Source organism: Rhinolophus sinicus, chromosome 18, assembly GCF_057876585.1.
Source record: "Rhinolophus sinicus isolate RSI-liver-muscle chromosome 18, RSI-T2T, whole genome shotgun sequence".
Taxonomy (NCBI): domain Eukaryota; kingdom Metazoa; phylum Chordata; class Mammalia; order Chiroptera; family Rhinolophidae; genus Rhinolophus; species Rhinolophus sinicus.
The window spans coordinates 63,086,439-63,107,269 of record NC_142518.1 but is presented as its reverse complement, the minus strand read 5'-3'; the positions used below and the strand labels follow the sequence as shown (position 1 = coordinate 63,107,269).

The following is a 20,831-nucleotide window of genomic DNA, read 5'->3' as shown; positions in this document are numbered from 1 at the left end:
TATTTATATGGGATCCATGCGACTGGAATTCCCGATAACTGAGATAACACTGAATATTTGGTCAAAGCATTTCATAGCCTTTAATGCAGGGGATGCTGAAAACATGAAATGAATGGCTTATGGCAATTATTTGTGATTTAACTGACAACGGGGACATTTTGATTGATCTGGAAATATAGAGTCAGCTACAATAGAAGGAAAAAAAAATCTAACATAACTCTCCATGTGTGCTACGTGAACAGCAAATAAAAGAAAAAATGCACGATATGAGTCTTCATTTTGGCAATAAAGTACTTCAAGGGTTCTAAAGTCACTAGCTTCTCTCTGCTGTCTGTGTTCAATGCCTTACACATAATACCTGTCGCGTACTATGTCATGCGACATAGTCAAACTACTCCATGATATTACTGCCTCCGCGTCCATTTTGTGTGGTCAAGTGGCCAGCAGGGGCCTTAAGCTGACACTAGTCCTTCCCCAAAAGCATGCCCTAGATAAGAGCCCACAGAGTCACATGCAAATATAAATTCCTGGTATGACTTACCCTGCAACCTTTGTGAGCAAGTCTCCCTAACTCCCTAGGGCCTTCCCCTAGTGCGCCCCTTAGATAAGACACCTGCAGAGCTTACGAAATCCTCACTTTGGTTTGAATTGACCAGTCTGGCCTCAGCCCAGGAACCCCAAAGCATTCCACCTGGAAACCTTAACAAAGGCATGTACTCCAGGTCCTGCAGCTCTCTCTGTCCATACTCAGCCTGGACCTCCCCAAGTGGCCCACTGAGGCCTGATGTGTACTTCCTCCAGAGCCTGTGAGTTATAAACTGCCCTGTGATCTTTCCACGAACTGGCTCACCATCTGACACCCTGTGGCTCTACTTAGCAAATGTCAATTTAACAAAGTCACAGCAATACCTTTTTAATCAATGCATAGAATAAATGAGTCTACTCAAAAGGACATTTATTGAAATATTTTTTGTTACTTGGCTTCCAGACCAGTGCAGTTTTCTGGCTTACTCCTACCATACTCGCTGTACCTTTTATTTCCCTACCTCTTTTGTTAAAATTCTTCTCATCGCCCTAATATCTAAATGTTGGGGTACCCCAGACCTTAGTCCTTGGACCTCTCTTCTCTGTGTATACTCTCTAGGTAATCTTCTCTAGTCTAATGGCTTTAAATATCATCTACCAATACATGCTAATGGCTCCTAAGATTTTATCTTTAGTCTAGCTCTTTCCTTGTAGTCTAGGATCAAATATTCAAACATTCCAGACTCTGCATTGACACTTCAATGCCTAGTAATGTCACCGATGTAACAGATAGGAAACCAAACTCCTGATTCACCACTGCTACAAATTCCTGTCTTCCTTACCCTGTCTTCCTCTTCTCTGTAACTGTCATTCTTCTCTTTTCCACCCTCAAAAGGCTTTCCCTGCTACAAGGTCTTCCATGATTTCACCTGCCCCACCCTTCCACCTCCTGACTTTCTTCCCCCCTCACTGCAAACCAGTCACACCTGTCTTCTTGCTGTTCCTTGCACACTTCCAGCAAACTCATGGTCACACCTTTCAGCCTTTGCACTAATTATCCCCTCTGCATGCAAAGCTCCTCCCTTAGGTATTCTCACAAATCATCTCCTCACTTGATTCAAATCTCCATTTAAATGTCACTCACTCAGAGGTCCTTCCCTGACCCACTTATCTTTTTTTTCTTTTTTAAAGCATCACTATTATTCACAATCCTTTTGTCCATCTTTATTTTTCTTTTCACTTATTGTCTGGTATTATACTACAAATTTGGGGGATTTGACTGTTTACTGAACTAGACTATATGCTTTAAGTTTCTCATCACTGAATCCCTAGTGAAAAACACAGGACTTGACACATACTAGTAGGTATTTGATAACTAATTGTTGAATGAAGAGATGAATTTGGTACCAGTAGGAATGTTACAGTATTATATTATTAATACTGGTAAAATGAATCAGGGAGGAAATTAATTCAACATTTATGCATATAACATTCCAGTGAAACAAGCATGGATACACTACACGGAATTAGGGATATAAGAACTTTTTAGAACTGAAAGGGACATTCAAGATTACCTAACACAATCCCTTTCTACTTAAATATTTGTATAACTTGGAATTATCATTTCATTTCCCTGAATTTCTGGGTTCAGGCTAATTTACTGAAAGCTGATACTTGTATTTTCTCTAGAGGAAATGAGTATTAACACACTTTATTCATAATAACGTTAAGATTCAAATGCAAAGCAATGACTTACAGAAGAAGAAAATAGGTAATGATCACTCATAAGTCCAAAGAGTATAGGACCAATATTAGTATTATCAGCCTAAGCGCATCTTGGCATTTTATGAAAAACATAAATAACAACATATATGTGCAGAAAAACGATTAGCGAGGCAATATGTCCCATGTGTAGTGTGATTAAGAAAATTACAGAAATCTTCCTGAATTAACATAGCAATAATGTAAACCTCATTATTCCTTTGGTATTTCACACACGTATGCGCACGCGCATTCACACACACATAACACAAATCAAAAGAATTGACAGGTTTTTATAAACTTGCAATTCAATGATATGACCTTGAAAATCCAAAACTAGATCTCTTAGTATTTAAGAAAACCATCATTCTAACACCTAAACTTCCTGCTGGCAGCAGGGTTTCTTCTGTAAGACTAACCCATGGCAGCTGCATTTCATTTTTATTTGAAAAGACTGATCCAGTGTTTTTATAGCTCTCGATTAAGCTGTTTAAACAAAAAAAGTAAATGTTGAAAGAGGAAACCACTGTAGTTAAGCTCTATGTAAACCAGTAATGGGCAAATCTCTGGTGGTCTGAAAGTTCGGTTTGGATAAATATCTAAATCTATTCGAACCTCTTTAGCTGAAAAATTCCATCTCCCACAAGGTTAGTAGAGCTTTAGGTTTTCGACTGAATCTGACATAGCATTTCAAAAATACCCACATTCAATCCCTAGCCAATAGTAAAAGCAACTTGGAGGGAGAAAAGTTAACAGTTTTTGCAACATAAAATGTCCTCGGTATTTGGTTCAATTTGAGAGATTTCTAACTCTAACTTTAAAACTCTGCTAAAAGCAAAAAACCAGTTAGACCATGGACAAGACACTATATGCATCAGAATTGCAACTAACCCTATCATTGTCAAGGCACCAAACTGTCAAACATTTTTAACACCTGTAGATAAACAGGCAGAAGCAAAGGTTCACTCTCATCCATCCTTCACATCTTAGCTCAAGCATTCCCTTCTCAAGTGAGCCCTCCCTAACTAGTTTGTCCATTGGCATGGCATTATAAGTCTCTTCCATGTCACTTCCCATGGCAACTAGACACTCCAGAAAGAGGACTTCCAGCACTGCTTCAGAAAGTGGCAAGAACGATGGGATAAGTGTGTTCGAAGTGGGTGTGTGTGTGTGGGGGGTATTTTGAGGGGGATTAACGACAATGTGTCTTTTACTGCAATAATTATTTTTAGTTTAAACATTCATCATATTGTTTGATCGCACCTCATGGACTGATAAAAACATGGAAAGAAACTTAATATTGAACCTAGAGAAACTGTTGGTACAACCAGTTCTTAATTATCTGTGCTAAAGGAGATAGCTAACACACACACACACACACACACACACACACACACACACACACACGGATAATATACAAGTCATTTTCATTCGGCTCTGGAATGCATTTCCATACTTAACTTTTCATTTGGGTCTCTTGCTTGGTTTGAGAATATATTTCCAACAAAATAATGAAGTTGCAATGTTAATTCCCAACTGTGGCCAAAATCAGAATGCTGTCTGACTGACCAAAAAGAAGCGAAGGAATACTGAAAACGTCTGTTGCATTTTTAGCCTGCACTACACACATTTTGCAACAAAATCACCTTGTATTGTTTGTTACTGTCTTCTTTCTGTCAGTTTCACCTCCCTGACTTTCTTTCTCATAAGCAGGAAACATATGTTAATCTGACTTTATAGGTGTCCTAACGTTTACAATATCAGATTTCATGGAGTAGGCAATTATCTTCAAATTCCATTTGTTGTTACTTCCTCTCTTCTACCTTAGTGAAAAAGGTAGGGATTTCTTAATACCAAACATCTGGATACTCCTGGAATAATGAGGTGTAAGCATCCTCCTTCCTCCATAGGCATTTACTACATTGTAAAGAATGTGCCTTTTCTCTTTCAGCCTAAAAAAAGCCAAACTTAGAAGTTAGATTGGAAAAAAAAAAAAAAAAAGGAAAGAAAAACTGAGATAAAATGAAAATGGACAAAAGCAGACTATGGTTGTTTATCAAGAATATTTTCCTTAGGGGAAATTATTTCCCATTTGTGCATTTTAGGGCAAAATGATAAATGACACTTTATATATGGCTTTTCCATGTTAAAAACATGTTCAAAGTCATTATTATATCTACTCCTATTAACAACATATGTGAGGAAGGCAAGGCAAGAACAGCTGACTCTTGCACAACATGGATTTGAACTGCACGGTCTACTTTGATGCAGATTTTGTTACAATAAACATATCATCGGCCCTCTATATCCCCAGGTTTCGCATCCATGGATTCAACCAACCGCGGATAGAAAACAGTATTTTCGATCCTAGGCTGGGAATTTGTGGATGCGGAGGGCTGACTGTACGCATTGTTCTATACCATTTTATATAAGGGTGCTTGAGCATCCACAGATTGTGGTATCAGTTGTAAGGTCCTGTAACCAATCCCCACCGATACCTAGGGACTACTGAATTTTGGGTGAGTCAAAGGTATATGTGGAATTTTGGCTGCATGAGGTGGGGGGGGGGGGGTCCATGCCCCTAACACCCACGTTGTTAAAGGGTCAACTGTATTACGGTTTCACTTTCACAAACGGGGAAACAGAGCATCTTTCTTAAGTATGCAAAGACCAAGGCCAGAAATTAGGTCTATTGATGCTCAGACCAAATATCTTTTCATTCAAATGGATTAAGAAAAATGTTTTGCATTTGTATAACACTCAAGTTCAAAACTACTTACACACAACATATACCGTAGGTGCCAAAAGATGTATACACATTTTAAGAGATGTTATCTATGCTCAAGCCATAGTTCGCTGTAATCAGAAGTGTCTGGATGCTGATGGCAACCACTTTGAGCACCTCTTGTAATTGCAGAAGTCAAACGTGACCTGTATTTCATCTTTTGTTATCAGTATATATTGAGTACTACAATTAGTACTTTTTTCTTTTCTTAAAATGTGTATACATTTTTTTTGGCACCGTGTGTGTGTGTGTGTGTGTTAAATAAAGTAGACAGAATACTTCTCAACAGCATGTAACATGAAATGGGATGGATCTCTTTAAGTTTTGAGTCAAACCCATAATAAAGGAATTTAGAGATCAGTAATTGAACAGAGTTGCTGTGCACAAATTTGATAATGCCTTAGCAGATACGCAAATACCATTTACTACATGTTTTTGAAAAGGTAAAGAAGGGAAATTGATTCCTTCACCCCTGGGGACCATTTCACACAGTTACTCATGTCTTTTCTTACCCAAACAATATCAATTGATGACTAGGTCACATTCTCCTTCTCACTGATGATCTTCGGAAAGCTTTTCTAGGGTTTTTTTTTTTCCCATTGATTTTTCCATTGTCACCATTAGTGAGTGCCCTAGCTTTAAATGAGTAGCTGAGATGTAATCATCTCAAGCTGATAATACTTCTAAAAGTTTGTCTTATCAGGTGTGTGTGTGTACATGTGTGTATATCCATCAGCAAAGTTCAACTGGATAATTTCAGAATTTCAGTGATGTTTGTTATATATTTCCTTTTATTTCTATCTTCACTCATGAATTGGGACAATATAGTAGGGTATTATTCTATTTTACCTTTGCAACACAAAGGAAAGTAGCATTACATGATAACTAAACATAATGACTTGTTTTCTTCTATAACATTTAAAAAAACATTTCATTCACCTTATAAATCCAATTCACTTCCTATGTGTTAAGATTTAAAACCAGAAGAACATGGAATGTTCAATGAAGAGCTACATTTACTTGCTATAGTTTTCATAAGCTATATCTCAAAACAAATTCTAACTATATATAACTAAACAGACTTCTATTATGGAAAAAGATGCTGATACTTTTCTATATCATGAAAATAATGGATGACTGAGATTTTGCTACAAGAGGATATTACTTGAATAGTTACACTAACATCACTATCACTGCTGATAAACTGTATTTAACATACCATGCATGCCCTTCACAATCGAAAATGAAAAGAGTTTGAGTAAATATCAAATCAAAGTAAAAGGAAACTCATAGATTTCTTGCAGTGATATCCAATTTACATTCTTGTGAATATCAAAATAGCTTTAAATTATATCTATATCTATGTATAGATATGTATATATGCTACATGTTCTCTAGTACACATGCATACGTAAAACTCATAACCATATTGGATGTTTTATTTTTTCAAGCTTCATTTTCTTGTATAATTTCTTCTCCATATAAATAAATCCCAGAAAAAGGTTTCAATCACTCAAAACTTAGCTTCTGGTGGGAAAGATGAGAATTTGTTAGATTAGAGGTGCATTAACTCTTTCAGACAAATCATGATCCATTCTGTGCTCTGAAAACGATGATTTTCCAGATGAGACTCTAGTGGCCTGAAAGGGTTTATGTACCCTTTAAGTGAGCAGTATATTCTCTTCTCACCATTAGCATCATGTAACAAATGTCTATCAATTCCCTAAACAGAGTTTGAAAAATATACCTGATAGTCTATGTAATTTCAAGTTCAAACAAGCAAGAGTCTTCAAATAGAAAATTATTATGCTAACTGATCCTAAAAAAATATATGACGCCTTCAGACAGTTTCTTAGAATGTGATTTCTATCTAACTGTTTAAGAGGTAATTCTTAATATCTGCACTTTAAAGCAAAACATAAGGAAGAACATTAGAAATATGTTAGACCCCTTTCTTTTGTCAAACTGAAGTTATGCCAGGATAACATACAGGTAACCCCCATATAACACGGCACTTCTACAACCTGGTTTCGCTCTAACACGTTTTGAGAATAGGGGAGAACCCCAAACAACACGGAGCGTAATACTCAGAGCTTTTAAGAGCAAAAAATATCTCATTTGAAATTTTTCATTCGAGCATGCACGTTGTATCAGATTTGACTGCAGAATTTTAAAATTTATTAGAATTCTAAATCCATTTTGTTCGTGGAATATTAAGTTCAGAGGATGAAGATATCTTGACAAAAAAAATGCCATCGGTTAATGGTGCTTAGTAGTGATGACAAAGAAAACATTATTTAATACATATTAATATGTTATACTTTTGGTGAAAATTGCTTTAATAAAGATATTTCTCTTAATTATAACAATATAATAGTTTGTGTTTTTAATTTCTGGAACCTAACCCCCTTTTTTTCACTAGTTCTTTGTTTCGTATAACACAGATTCGCAGAACATGACTTTTTTTTTTTTAGGAACCTAACAACCATGTTATACAGGGGTTACCTGTACAGCTAATGTTTTCTCTTTACCTGCCAGAATGGTGTTTAACATTAATCATTATACAATTAACTCTAACCTATTTAAATAAACATTGAGTAAAACAATTTTCTACAAAGCATCGTGTTGGGTATGAGTACTCAAAGATGAGTAAGAATCTGTACCTCAATAGATGTTATAACCCAGTGTGCAAAACAGACATGCGGATAAGCAGAGTATAGGCAAGCCAGCAAGTACAATAACCAAAGTATTAAAATGTTATGATAACACAGGGGACAAGGAAATTAATTTTGATTGCTATGATTAAGAAAGGCTTTCTGGAGGAGATGGTATAAATGAGAAGCTAATTTTTAAATGAGTCTACAAACCTTTCAAAAAGAAAAATTTCCTCATTTGAGGGAGACTGGAAAGGAAAAAATAGTTTCACAGTGAACAAATGTGGAATTCACTTCCGATTTATGAAGCTTTCTGACCTCAGAGGCAGCATAATACCACGGTTATGTGCACAAGCCTTACAGTCTGAACGACCAAGATTTGAATCCTGGCCCTTGTTGGGGGTTCAGAACAGGCTTCCCCAAGATGTGGCACTTTGACATGTGAACTATTTTGATTTGAAGGCAATAGAAACCCCTAGGCTTATGAGAAAGTTGTTCGTCTTCCTTAAAGAATTTAAAGCAGGGCCTTGCCCATAAAAGTTATCACCAGAAAGAACTTTTAATGACCGATCTATAGGGCAGGGCAAACTACTAACGACTGAACATCTGCTCTTCTGATCATCCTGCAGTGACCCTCGGGAGCCTGACCTCACCCTTAGCTCAGAATGCCATATACACCTCATTGTCCTTTTCTGTCTCTGACTCTCATGCACGTGGGGCTCCCATGCGTACGTATGTATTACATTTGGTTATCTTCTCTTGTTAATCTGTCTCATGTAGATTGAATTATTAAACCAGACGAACGAACTGTGAGGCTAGTCAAGTTTTCTCCACTCCACACCCTCATTAACCAGTCTTACTACAAACATGATCTCACACATGTGGTGGAACTTTAAGCCTCTATAACCTCAATCTTCACATACACTGGTACCTCGGTTTTCTAATGTAACCCGTTCTGGAAGACCGTTTGAGTTCTGAATTGCTCGAAAACTGATTTCCCCATAGAAAGTTATGCAAACTGGATTAATCCGTTCCAGACCTTTAAAATCAACCCCTAAAACTGCAAATTTAGCACAAATTTTACTATCTAACGGTACCATAGATCCATAAAATTTACGGCGTTCGTAAACTGAAATGTTCGTCAATGGAGAATTCAAAAACCAAGGTACCACTGTATTTGAAATGGGGTAATAATAGTCCCTACCTCATAAGATTGCTTTGGAGATCACATGAGATTTTATGTATATTTCTAGCACTGTGACGGACACATGACATTCACTAAACCGTTGCTATTACTATTTTATTATCATTTTTATTATATTATTTTTAGTATTAATTATACCTTCTGTTTCAAATCAATGCACAAATAATTGAACTAAAACATATATTTCAAAAATGCTAACAATCTTCTCTTTTAAAAAAGCAATTATTTTCCCTACATGGTTTTCAAAAACAACTTTCTTTTCAATGTATGTATTATCTCCATTACTGACAGTGCTCTTTTTTTGCGTGTTGTGATTTTTTTTTTTTTAAATCCTGGACCCTCTCTCCCTGAGCAGTCTCATTAAAGAAACTTTTGCTTTGAAAGTCCTAAGTTTTTGAATTTGAGATCAGCAGGCAATTGAAGGTAATGAGAGAGAGGCAGAGCCAGTGAACTTCCCCCAAGTCTAGTCTAAAGTTCTCGAATTTTCTACAGGAACTAGAAAATAGCCTTGATTACTATATTCATACAAAAAAAAAAAAAAAAGAAAAGAAAAAGAAAAGGCTTTGTTCTTGAGGGTTCTTTTTGGTTTTGTTTTGTCAATTTTATATGTCATTTACATTACAAAGTGTGGTTCATCATCTCACTAAAACCTGTTATTGGCAATGTCTCAAAGGTGATTAATGTTATTCTGGTTGAATAATAACTCTGAGTTTTTTCATCTTTTTAGAAATTAGTCTCTTAATAAAGAATAGTGGAAAACTGAACATAATTGCAGTACAGTGCAGTCCCCAAATCTGTTTTGAATTGTCTGGAAAGGACAGTGCACTTTCTCAGTAACTAGAATTTTAGCCACTTCAAATGACTCTCCCACCTACTATGAGGAAATCCCAGGTGTTGGTATTAGTTGACAGGGTGTTAATGTCATTAACATTCTGTCAGCTCTTCTTGTCAATGTGTTAATGGTGCCCCTGCTGCTCAGTCACTCCCTGTCCTCCAGCTGGTGAAATGATTTAGCCAGCAGTCAGTCAAAAAGCTAAGCTGATTTGGGCAACAGACAGCCCTGCCATTGACAAAATCTATGTGAGTAAATGTGGTAAGAAATTTGTCAACAGGCTATAAGCAGTAAGGTCAACATTGCACTTAATGTGCTTTTTAGGCAGTAGAAGACGTTAGACTAGACCACAAAACATATTTAAAAGTCTAAGAAGCCCTCTTTCAAGAACGCTCTTTCCTTTTGGAAAAAAGTCAGGAGCAGTAAGTAAAAGTGATGCTTTGATTTAAAAGAAAGAAAGAAAAACTATCACAGTCACACTATTGTTCATGAAGACAAAACCTTTGGAAACTGGAATTCATACATAATGTCAAGTCAAAGAGAACAGGTCTAAGGATGGCAAGCAGTCCATTCACCAGGCTCCCTCTTACTCATGGGTCATTTTTCCAAACTTTGAAAGTAGATGTGATTCTAAACCTCAAGCCACCAATATGTGCAAAGGGTTCCAAACACCTGGCAACCTTAAAAAAAAAAAAAAAAGAGAGAACCCCTAGAAATTAATAAATGAAAAACAACGGGAATATGCAAATAACTTTGAGCTGTTGAAGTTATCCTGACCAAACTTCAGCTCACTACAATGACACAAGGGTCAACTGTGGTCAATTTGATTATCAGACAAGGAAAATAATAAACAGAAACATTTATAAAAGCTCAGGTCTATAAAATTAGGCAATGTTTAATACGTAGTGTAAACATTCAATAAATGAGAGTGAATATGATCATTTTTATAACTTAATAAAAAGGAATATAGATTCCATTTCAACTCACTGCACAATTGAGCTAAAAACTTCCCATACTATTATGATAAACACATTAGCATGAAGAATACTAAGAACTTTGCTTTTTTAAAAAAAGTCATGACAACAGCAATCATTTCCCCACATGGTTATCTAGATTTTTGAACAATATATACTTCAAGATATATGGTGCTAACACTTCCCTACTATGTTTATAAGAGAATTTTCCCAATTTCTCCCTGCTTTGCAGTCTTATAAAATTAGTTTTGCTTATTTTACTCTTTCCATATATACTTTTTTTTTGAGTCATGAAGGGGTTCAGAACAGGTCTCCCCAAGATGTCCTAATGTGGAATGAGGATTATTTTGAGCTCAAGGCAATGAAGACCCTGAGGGTTCATGAGAAAGAAACTTTTACTTCTCCCTTAAAGAATTTATATTGGGAGACTTGCCCATAATAAGAGTTATTACCAAAAAATAACTTTTTATGACATATATCTATAGGGCAGGGCAAACTTCTACTTATTAAACACCTACTCTTTTTATCGTCCTATGAAGGATGTTCCACTCTGTGAAACCCCAAGATGCCTGACCTTATTCTTAGCTCAAAATGTCATATACACCTCATTTTCCCTTTCTATCTCTGACCCTCTCATGTATGTGGGGTCTCTGACTCTCTCACTTATGTGGGGTTCTCATACATATATATGTAATTACATTTGGTTGTTTTCTCTTGTTAATCTATTCTGTGTCGATTTAATTATTAGACAAACTAGAAGAACCTAAAAGGGCAGAGCAAAATTTCTTCCTCCCCTACAATCAGAACAAGCAACCAATCTGGTGTAGAGAAAGGGAAGACAGAGGTGGTGAGCTTCCCTCTAAAGCCATTGGAAATAGCTTGGGCAACTCCACTCATAAGAGAGGTTTCATTCTTGTTTGTTGTTGTTCAAATTTTTTGAAATTTACTTTATAAAGAGTGTGGAGTAACCCTTTCAAAACTGATTACACTTTACACGAATGCTCTAAAGATGTGATTCCGTGTTACTCAAGTTCCTGAGAAGATGCACATGAAGAAAGGTTTTATAAGCATAGCCTACTACTATTTAACAATAGCCTTTTCGAAGTGCTTAGTACAAGTAGGATCTTGGAAGAGATGTTCTCCAGGGTCTGTAGCTGTAACATTCTGTGATTCAACACATACTTAGTGAGAGCCTATACGTTGCTAGGTGCTACACACTGTGATGGGCATACAGAAATTAACACACCAGATATGATTTCCCTCATGGAGTCAGCAAGACAGAAAAGAGTGTAAAGGCCACACTGTCAGCAGCTTGAGGTCAAGTTTTCTATCTTGCGCAATGTTGTATTTTCATTGCCTGACAATGCTTAGCACATCGTAAGTGTTCAATCAATATTGTGAACGAGTAAGAGAGAACATAAGGTGGTGCTATGGGACTTAGCCCAACCTGGAGATGTGATGAAGATTCAACCTGTATATTCTATTGCTCTCTGGTCATGACTCTATTGTTGCTAACTACAGCACTTATGCTTTTCTAAAAGCCCAGAGGCGTGGCAGTGCTATTCAGTTTTTGAACTCAGAGTCCTTATAAAGTGATTACTGTTTGAGTAGGTAAGGTTACTTTCAAGGGAAACTACTCCCATACTTGTGCCTGCAGTTATTCAATTTAAAGGGCCAGTGACCTGAAGCAAAACAATTTATTGGCAGGGGACAGAAACATTGGAAAGACCATCCAGTACAAAAAATCCTATACTAGAAACAGGATCATGGTTCTAATTTTAAAACAGAATCAAGTATCTCACAATAAAATATCTTCTCTTTTGAAACGGCCAGAAGAGTAGAAAAAATATTAAGTAAGTACCAGAATTCATATAACACACATACATATGATTAGTATGCACTTTGTTTGGCATTTGCTAGAAGATCAAACCTCTCAATGTGTGACGAAGGAGTCTTCCAAAGTAAGAATAATTTGAGCAATAGTTCTATCATTATAATTCATTAATTTGGAGTTTTTAACCAACTCAATTCAATATTCTAACTTATTCCCTCAAATAAATTGCTGTATACTTTATTTGCTTTTTAAAAATACAATGTGCAAAGTTACAACCCCATACATTTTAATATAGTTTTCAATCCCCTTGTAGACAAACAGTCACACTTTAATGCCCTTTAAATGAAGAATAACCATTCATCTGTAACTTACAGATACAGAAGGCTCTGGATTTTCATTTTAAAGTGCTTAATTACCTGCATAAAGAAAGAAACAAAATAAAGAGTCCAGGCCAAGTTCACGAGGGTTTGAAATTACTTTTCTTTTTCTAAATGAGCAACAAAGACTCCTCAATGAGGCAAGCTGTTATATGGCCACAAGCCTACTGTAGAAGAACATGTTAAAAAGAACGAGGGGATCAGGAATTAAATTCAAATATATGAGGCAAGAAACAAAATAAAAAATTGAAAAATGTAGGTGGTGTTTCCAGCCACAGGACAACATAACATATTTGAAAGAAAAATCTAATCAGCAATAAAGTTAAAGCTTCACATTAAGTATCCCAATTTGGGCAGTTATGTAATCTAAGGTTATTTTTGAGGATTTCCTGCCTCCAAACACCCTCAAACTTATGTTTTCAATATTCCTATTTATGAAAGTACTCAGCAACACTAAAGGACCACACAAAACAAACACAGTGTTAATTAATGAACCAAAAGACTGAGAATGAAAGAAACTTTTTTCACATAAATCTAAATTGCCATTCTCAAGTAATTTGAGTTCAATACCATAACTTACAAGTTGGGAAGGAAAGAAAGTGTATCGGAGAAGAAAAGGCAATAGATTTAACCTTGAAACAAGGTGACTGCCAAATAGTTGTTGAAGGAATTTACTTATTATCAGATAAAGAATTTACAGTATTTACTCCCTCTAGAGATATAAAATAGTGAGTCAATCTGCAGTTCAAGATATTCACTTAAACCCAGAGGAGGAGGATATTGCTTTAACTTTTGAAAACCAAAATAGAAGAAAAAATAAAAATAAAACAGCTCTAATGTAGTTTATCTTTAGACACCAGATTTAACATTAAACAATGCAAGCTAAATGCTATTTCTCAAGTTCTCCTTTCATACATTTCTGTAATTTATATGAATATACTGTATGTAAAATGGAAATTTAAACCCATTTATCAGAAAACACATAATGATGTATAGTTAGCTATTACAATTTATTTAAATATATAATCTACTGATCAATTCATGTATTAACCCATCCATGTATCCATTTTATCTTTCACAACACTTTTAATCTACTGATATTAGTCATCCTCTGATTGCACTTGAAAATGCACGTGTGCCCTCAGAAAAAACCTGCACATACACACAAAGAAAAAATACCTCTGACCAAAAAACATCTTCTGCTGATCATTTTCTTTATGCAAATGTAACAAGGAGATTCTTTGTTTCGTTTTGTTTTAGGTCTAATCAAGCCTCATAATACTTACCTTGTATATCTTGTGGGCCTTCAAATGAAATTCTTCTTAGAGAAATAGCATTGTTTTCTTACATAATTATTCCCTTGCCTACTCTACCTGGTTGAAAACACTGTGAACTAAAATTTATGCTGCTAATATAAAAACAGCCTATACACAAATTCATCCAGACAGTGTAAATAGACTGGCAAATTTATTACTAACCACGTAGTAAATAGACAGGCAGACAGACAGATACACACACACACACACAACACATACACACACACAAAGAAACTAACAAATAAACCGAACGCTTAAATAAAGGATATCGTCATCTTTTCCACAAACTTATCATGCTGATTTCCTGTTTGGGGGAATTTCTTGATGTCACCTTCCAGCCGAACAATATGTTGTTCCATTGCTACAAGGTTGCTCTTCAGAATTTGAGCTGAAACTAAAGAACAATGTGCAAAGAGTTTAGAATATTTTACCAGGTATTCCAGAAAAAGACTAAAAGAAAACAGTATCAGTTAAAGTAGTTTTTTTTTTTTTTTTTTAATGTGGAAAAGAGTTCCAAGAAGTCAACTCACATTTTTCTGAATTACTGCTCATAAAAATTCTACTCTCCATGAAATGAGTGAAAATGTTTAATATAGTAAATCAAATCATCATGTTTAATATGAAAATGTCACCATTTTATACAGCCATTAGTTCAAATGAATCTATTTCTATTTCAATTTATTGATGGAATTCCTAATATTTCATTCTTTAAAATCTAATCCGAAGATTAAAGAGAAACTAAGGTTCAAAGAGATCTTATTTTATTAATGCATGTTCTTGGCTATCTAAATGATTTAAGGTTAAATTACATAAAAGATCAAATATTTTTCTTCAGTTGAAATATCTTGATTTTTATAAACCAACATCTATGGTAAAAGTTCCATTTTCTACTACTTTTCATACAGAGATGTGAAAAATAACTTGCTACATAAAGAGAATTTAGAGTAAAACCCAGCAAACACATATGTGCATACACACCCACACAGCTTCAGAGTGCCCTCAAACACTATCATTAGTTGCTTTAATTACCCCTAACATTCTCTGTCTGCACTTTTCTTTTTCTCTCCTCATTGACAACCAATAATTTTAAGTATTTTATTCAAACTGTTCCTAAATACACACACACACGTTCCAGATATCTCTTGATGCCTTCTTTTCACACAGATACTTTTTTTTTAACTAATAATTTTTACAGATACTTTATTACTATCTGACTGCCAGTTATGTACAAAGACACTTCTATCAATATCCATGGCGTTTGGCAGGGTTCTAGTTGAAAAGACAAGTATTAAAATTTGATAGGTAGCCTGTGACATTGGCTTTTAAATCTAGACCTCTGAAACACTGTTTATTCATTAAAAAACTGTGAAACAAAATATTACAATTCTTTTTTTAAAGTAAATTCATTCAAAGGCATATCAGAATTGCAATGAAAAATTCAAAAGACTGACAAAATCAACCTCCTGGCAAATTTTGACCAAACTCTCCTGACACAAATTTCTCACACTGACCACATACCTTTGTAACTCAACCAGGAGAAACTGCCTTAAATATACATGCAAGTTCAATAGACTGAAAATTAAACACCAACACTAAAGACAATTTGTTTCCTAATTAATCTATCAGTTCAAATAGCTCTGTCCAATTTATGTCCATTTGTTTAGATCCGAAAAGCTTGATTTTTTTTTTTTTTTTTTTTTTTTTTTTTTAATTGGAAATGTCGAAGAGAGTTTTGTCTTGCCCAAAATTTCCTACTGGCTTAGGAATCACTGCTTCCTTTATTTAAAGGAAGTTTGCTGTGGAGGAAATCATTCTGACTTTAAAACTGAATTTTCTGTCACTTGGGTTTTTGGCTTAATTCTTGCTAATTATTCAAAAGATTTCTCCTTCCCCATTTGCTTGATTGAAAAACTGAAGATACGACATGTTTATGTCACTTAGGTTGCATGGAAGAAATCAACTCATGATAACTTTCTGCAATAAACAAAATGTGCCCAAAGGTCAGGTTTAGGTCACAATAGGAATCCTACTAAAAGCAACAGTAATTCCAGTAGTAAAAAGAAGATGAGGAAGATTCATCTTTTGATTGTTCAATACAGAAACAGCCCCAGCAGGTTGCTATGCACACAGAAGTCTAGCTATTTCAAATAACAAGAGACAATATTTTTAATCCAGTGAAATTGCTTTTTACCCTAAAGTTAAATTCTGAATAAAACAATATTTCCCACACATCTGTCTTCTTCAATTTCACATACCAAATCCTTAGTCCTCTATAAATCCCTCCAGAGCTCTAGTCCACATTCTCTACCATTTATAGGCACTTTTGTTTGTTCAAGTGATTTTCCATGTTACCTTCTGCTTTGAAAGAGAATTATTTTTTTTCATGTACATAAACACAGAGTCTCTGCTATAAAACCTCAAGCTACTTAATGGTAGCTCCATATCTAATTCTTTGCTTCTCCCTCAGTACTTAACATAGATGGTAGTCAATATACATTCATTAAATTAATATGTATATTTCAAGAAGTTTCAGTTCAGATTTAAATTGATGCCCATTTCTGCCACTGAACATGCACGTAGAGGTTACCTATACTCATGATTATATCAATTATGATTATGATCGATTATGGTGTGGAAATCTGTCTAATTATATGTAAAGGAGGCAGGATTGCAGGAGAAAGTGAGGAACTGGGATAAGGAAGAGAAGTTAAGGGACCCCCTTCTTTATTATGCTCCTCTATTCTTCCTCTCTAATGAATTATTAGTATTATGCCTGAACAAAAAAGAATAAAATACCGGAGCTATAATAATCCAAGGATTTTAGCCCACATACAAATATGCGGCTGCATTAAACAAACAGTACCATTATAGAAAATGTATATCCTTAAACTGGTAGACTTATATCTTAGAGTTAGATGTGGCATTAAAGGGAATTTGGACCAGCCTCTCAGTTACACAGTGTCATCATCTACATTCCTAGAAAACAGACACTAAGACAAAACTCGCATGTTAAAGCCTTACTGGGAATAAGGGTGGGGTGTAATCTCAGGGAAACGGGCAGGACAGAAAACGGAAGAAAGTAAATACAAGAGAGTAAGTGACTGAACTGGCCCCAGCTTTACAAAAATTACAGCTGGTTGCTTAGTATCTCAGGGTGTCTCCATGAAGGCCAATTCATGGGCATGTGACCTGAGCAGTGACACAGGGCCCCAGGCTTAGAAGGGCCCTGCCCTTTGTTGAATGCTTTGTTGTTGATGTTTTGAAATTCTCAATTTCTTATTAAATGGGGCCCTGCATTTTCATTTTGCTTTGGGCCCCACGGATCATGCAGCCAATCCTGGTCTCTAGATAAGGCAAATCTGGGTTGTGCTCTGTGAAATTCTCTTTCAGGGGGTGTTAACTTCCCACTCTGGTTGGGGAGCAAGACAAGTGGGCCAGGCTTGGAGGTGGGGGAGGGCACAGAAGGGGGCCCAGTGAATCTAAGATGGTACATAAACTAGATCCGGGACACAGGATGCACTCTATCTCAAGTGGCTTATTCCCTTTTCGCCAGTTGCTACATTTTTGTTTACTTATAATGAAAATCAGCCTACTTGAACTCTTCTTGCCCATTACGACCTCACTTTGCCTTGTACCCACACTGATCAAGTCTACTCCCTATGTGACAGGAAAGGCTCCCTAGCATCTTCTTAATCTTCTCCGGCTACAAACATCCAGTTCCTTCAACTAGTCCTACGGGTTAGTCATCATGTAAGCTCTTAAGTAACAACTAACATTTACTGGTTATTTACTTTGTCCTAGACATTATTCTCAGTAGTTTTATGTATTAACTCATTTCATCCTCACCAAACTCTATGAGGTACATTCTACTTTAAAGCAGGGGTGTGATGTGAGCCAAATTATGTCTTTTCAGGAAATTGTAAATGTAAAAACAATGTCTCTAGTACCTGGAAGGCCAGGAAGTTGAAATAAAATCTATACCCACTGGCGCAAAGGCATGTCACTAATATTTGAGGACAGGTGTCGTCTTAGGAGTCAGATCGGCCTCAGTGCTGATCTCTGCCATATCAACAAGTAGTTGGGCCAGTCACTGAGCCAATCTGGGTTATCATTTCCCAATTTGTAAAACGAAGATAATAATACCTTCCTTAAAAGGCAGTCATTCGAGTTGAACGATTTGACAAATACAAAGTTTCTATCAATATACCTGGTACACAACCGGTAATCTATAAACATTCATTTCATATTCCACCATCCTTTCCCCTATACCCTGCCTTACCACAGACAAAGTCCTACTGTATATGTGCCACCAAGTATTACATAACAATTTAGATGTGATCTGAACAACAACATAAAAGCACTCATTCCTTCCCTGCGACCCTATGTGGCCTGATTTAATTTACTATTTGTATTTTTTCTAATCAAGAGAACGGAACTTGGATTGTGTTCTCTGTTTGTAGGTTTCACAGGGTACATGGAATTTTCGGTCTGGAAAACGGTGACAATTATACTAATCAACAGCCAAGTTGTTAGAGATATTAGCCAGTTCCAAATTTAAAGAATATTAATGGAAATTAAAACTTGTAGTCTGTAATTCTCTGGAGATATTTTAAAATTAGTTATTTTGACTTTCTAGACTTGTCTAGAAGATAACGTATTTTTAAAGAAGTGTTAGAAAAGAATTAACATGCCTGATTATTTGGCTTGAATACTTCTGATTCAATCTTAAGAGTTCAGAATCAATGTTGATTAGTTAACTATTTAATTAGGTCCTAGCCTACATTACTTCTAATATTTCTTGAGTGAGTGAGAGAGAGAGCTAGACAAAGAGACAGAGAGAGATGTTTTCTGGGTGGGGGGAGGTACTTGGAATTCCAAGAATATTTAAATACCAGAGGGGTTAGAAATGCCTGTGTCCTGTACAGCCTCAGCCTCAGGGCATATTTTGTGCCTGTCATTATATTAGTTCACTAATATAAATTAGGGAGTCTTTAACGCCAGCGCAAACATTTTCTGTCTGAGTAAATTGGTACTACAGGCATTTTCAATGACTGATTAGTCATTCTGGTGACACTTTTTTTCTTTCTCATTTCATTTTTTACATCTGCTGCTGAATTATCGAGTCTGAATTATAACACTAAAAAATTAAATTATAGCCATCAGTTTATTATAGCTTGCTTCCTTGTATTCCATAAATAACCTTTAAGTTCAGTTATGTGTAGGGAGAAAGTTTCCCCACACATCTTATTTAGCTACTTATTTTGGTGGAAAATATACATATACCTTTTTCCTGGCTTCAAGCAAATATATGAGAGTGGCCTGATCTTCATTCAAACCGTTTTAGATGACAGACTTGCCTGAATTCATAATTTTAAGAAAAGTAAAGATAAATATTTTACATGAGATTTTTCAAATGGAAAGACTCTTTGATTATATAGTATATAAGAGAACTGATGTGCATTTATGGGGAAAAAAGGATTCTGATGAAATTCTCCAGACTGTGCGCAGAATGTGTAATTTTATGTAAATATAAAAGCTTTTCCAGGAACTTGAAGATTTTTTTTCTCCGAATCAAATATTTCTAATAGTTTACACACTGACAAAGTAACCAAGCACTTGTTACATCTTTGTTTTAAGAAGGGCCAAGTAAAAATTTACTCTAGCAAGTCTATATTGAATAGGCCCAAACATTATTATAAGCACCCTATAATTCTGTTTAACTGAATATATTTAGTTGAAGAATTACTATCAGCTGAGTGGCATAGCATTAAAGTTACTCGTCCAGAAAGCATACGTAAAAAATAAAAGGTCATTACAAACAGCCTGAACAATACACACAGTTGTATCCTTTCTCAAGTGCATTTATAAGTTAATAGTTTCATTTTATATCAATGCTGCACATGGGAATGAAGCAAGTGTTTTTGTATAATAAGAACAGCAAAAGCTCATCAGTGTGGGCTTCTTAGGCGTTTGAAGAAAACAAGTGGTGAATGGCACCCAAATAAGACATTCCTATAATGAAAAACAAAATCTGTTGGAAAATGACTCATTCTTATGAGGAAAAAAAATTCTTAAAAAGCCAACTGACCAGAAAAAAACAACTAAAATCCTTATTAAATAAAAGTTTAAAACTATGCATCCCCAATACGTGCTCACAAGTGCCATTACCTGACCCTCTAACATATGCGCTTGGGGATAAGGAGCAGTTTTTCTAGATTGGATTCATACTATGGCCTGAATTGATGCAGAGAGCGGAGGAACTTCCATAAGAAATCATGAAAATTGCTTTATAAACCAGTAAACATTGAACTCTAAAAACTTCACTAAGCGTATTTCAATGTCTAGGTTCACATTTATATAAGTTTTTAGCCTGAAACCTTAGTCTGCATGCATTTTTTGAAAAATAAAGAAATGGAGCCTTCTAACAAAAAGAAAAAAACACACAAAACTTAATAACTACAGACAATAGGGCTCCATGGGTAGGTGGGGTAAAGGAGGACAAAGGGAAGGTTTGAAACCCTCTGAAAAAAGATTTGCAGTAAAACATTTTGTTGCCTGATCGCTGAACC

General features: G+C 35.6%; 1 protein-coding gene across 3 annotated transcripts in view; it reads right to left on the bottom strand.

Annotated features, from left to right (window-relative positions):
- Nucleotides 1-20,831, bottom strand: part of DIAPH2 (diaphanous related formin 2) — an 832,169-nt gene that overhangs the window by 274,403 nt on the left and 536,935 nt on the right. For all 3 annotated transcript variants that reach the window (XM_019756670.3, XM_019756672.3, XM_019756671.3), the window contains one exon: nt 14,532-14,656. In XM_019756670.3, the coding sequence (XP_019612229.2) occupies nt 14,532-14,656 (125 nt within the window). The remainder of the gene's footprint in view (nt 1-14,531; nt 14,657-20,831) is intronic.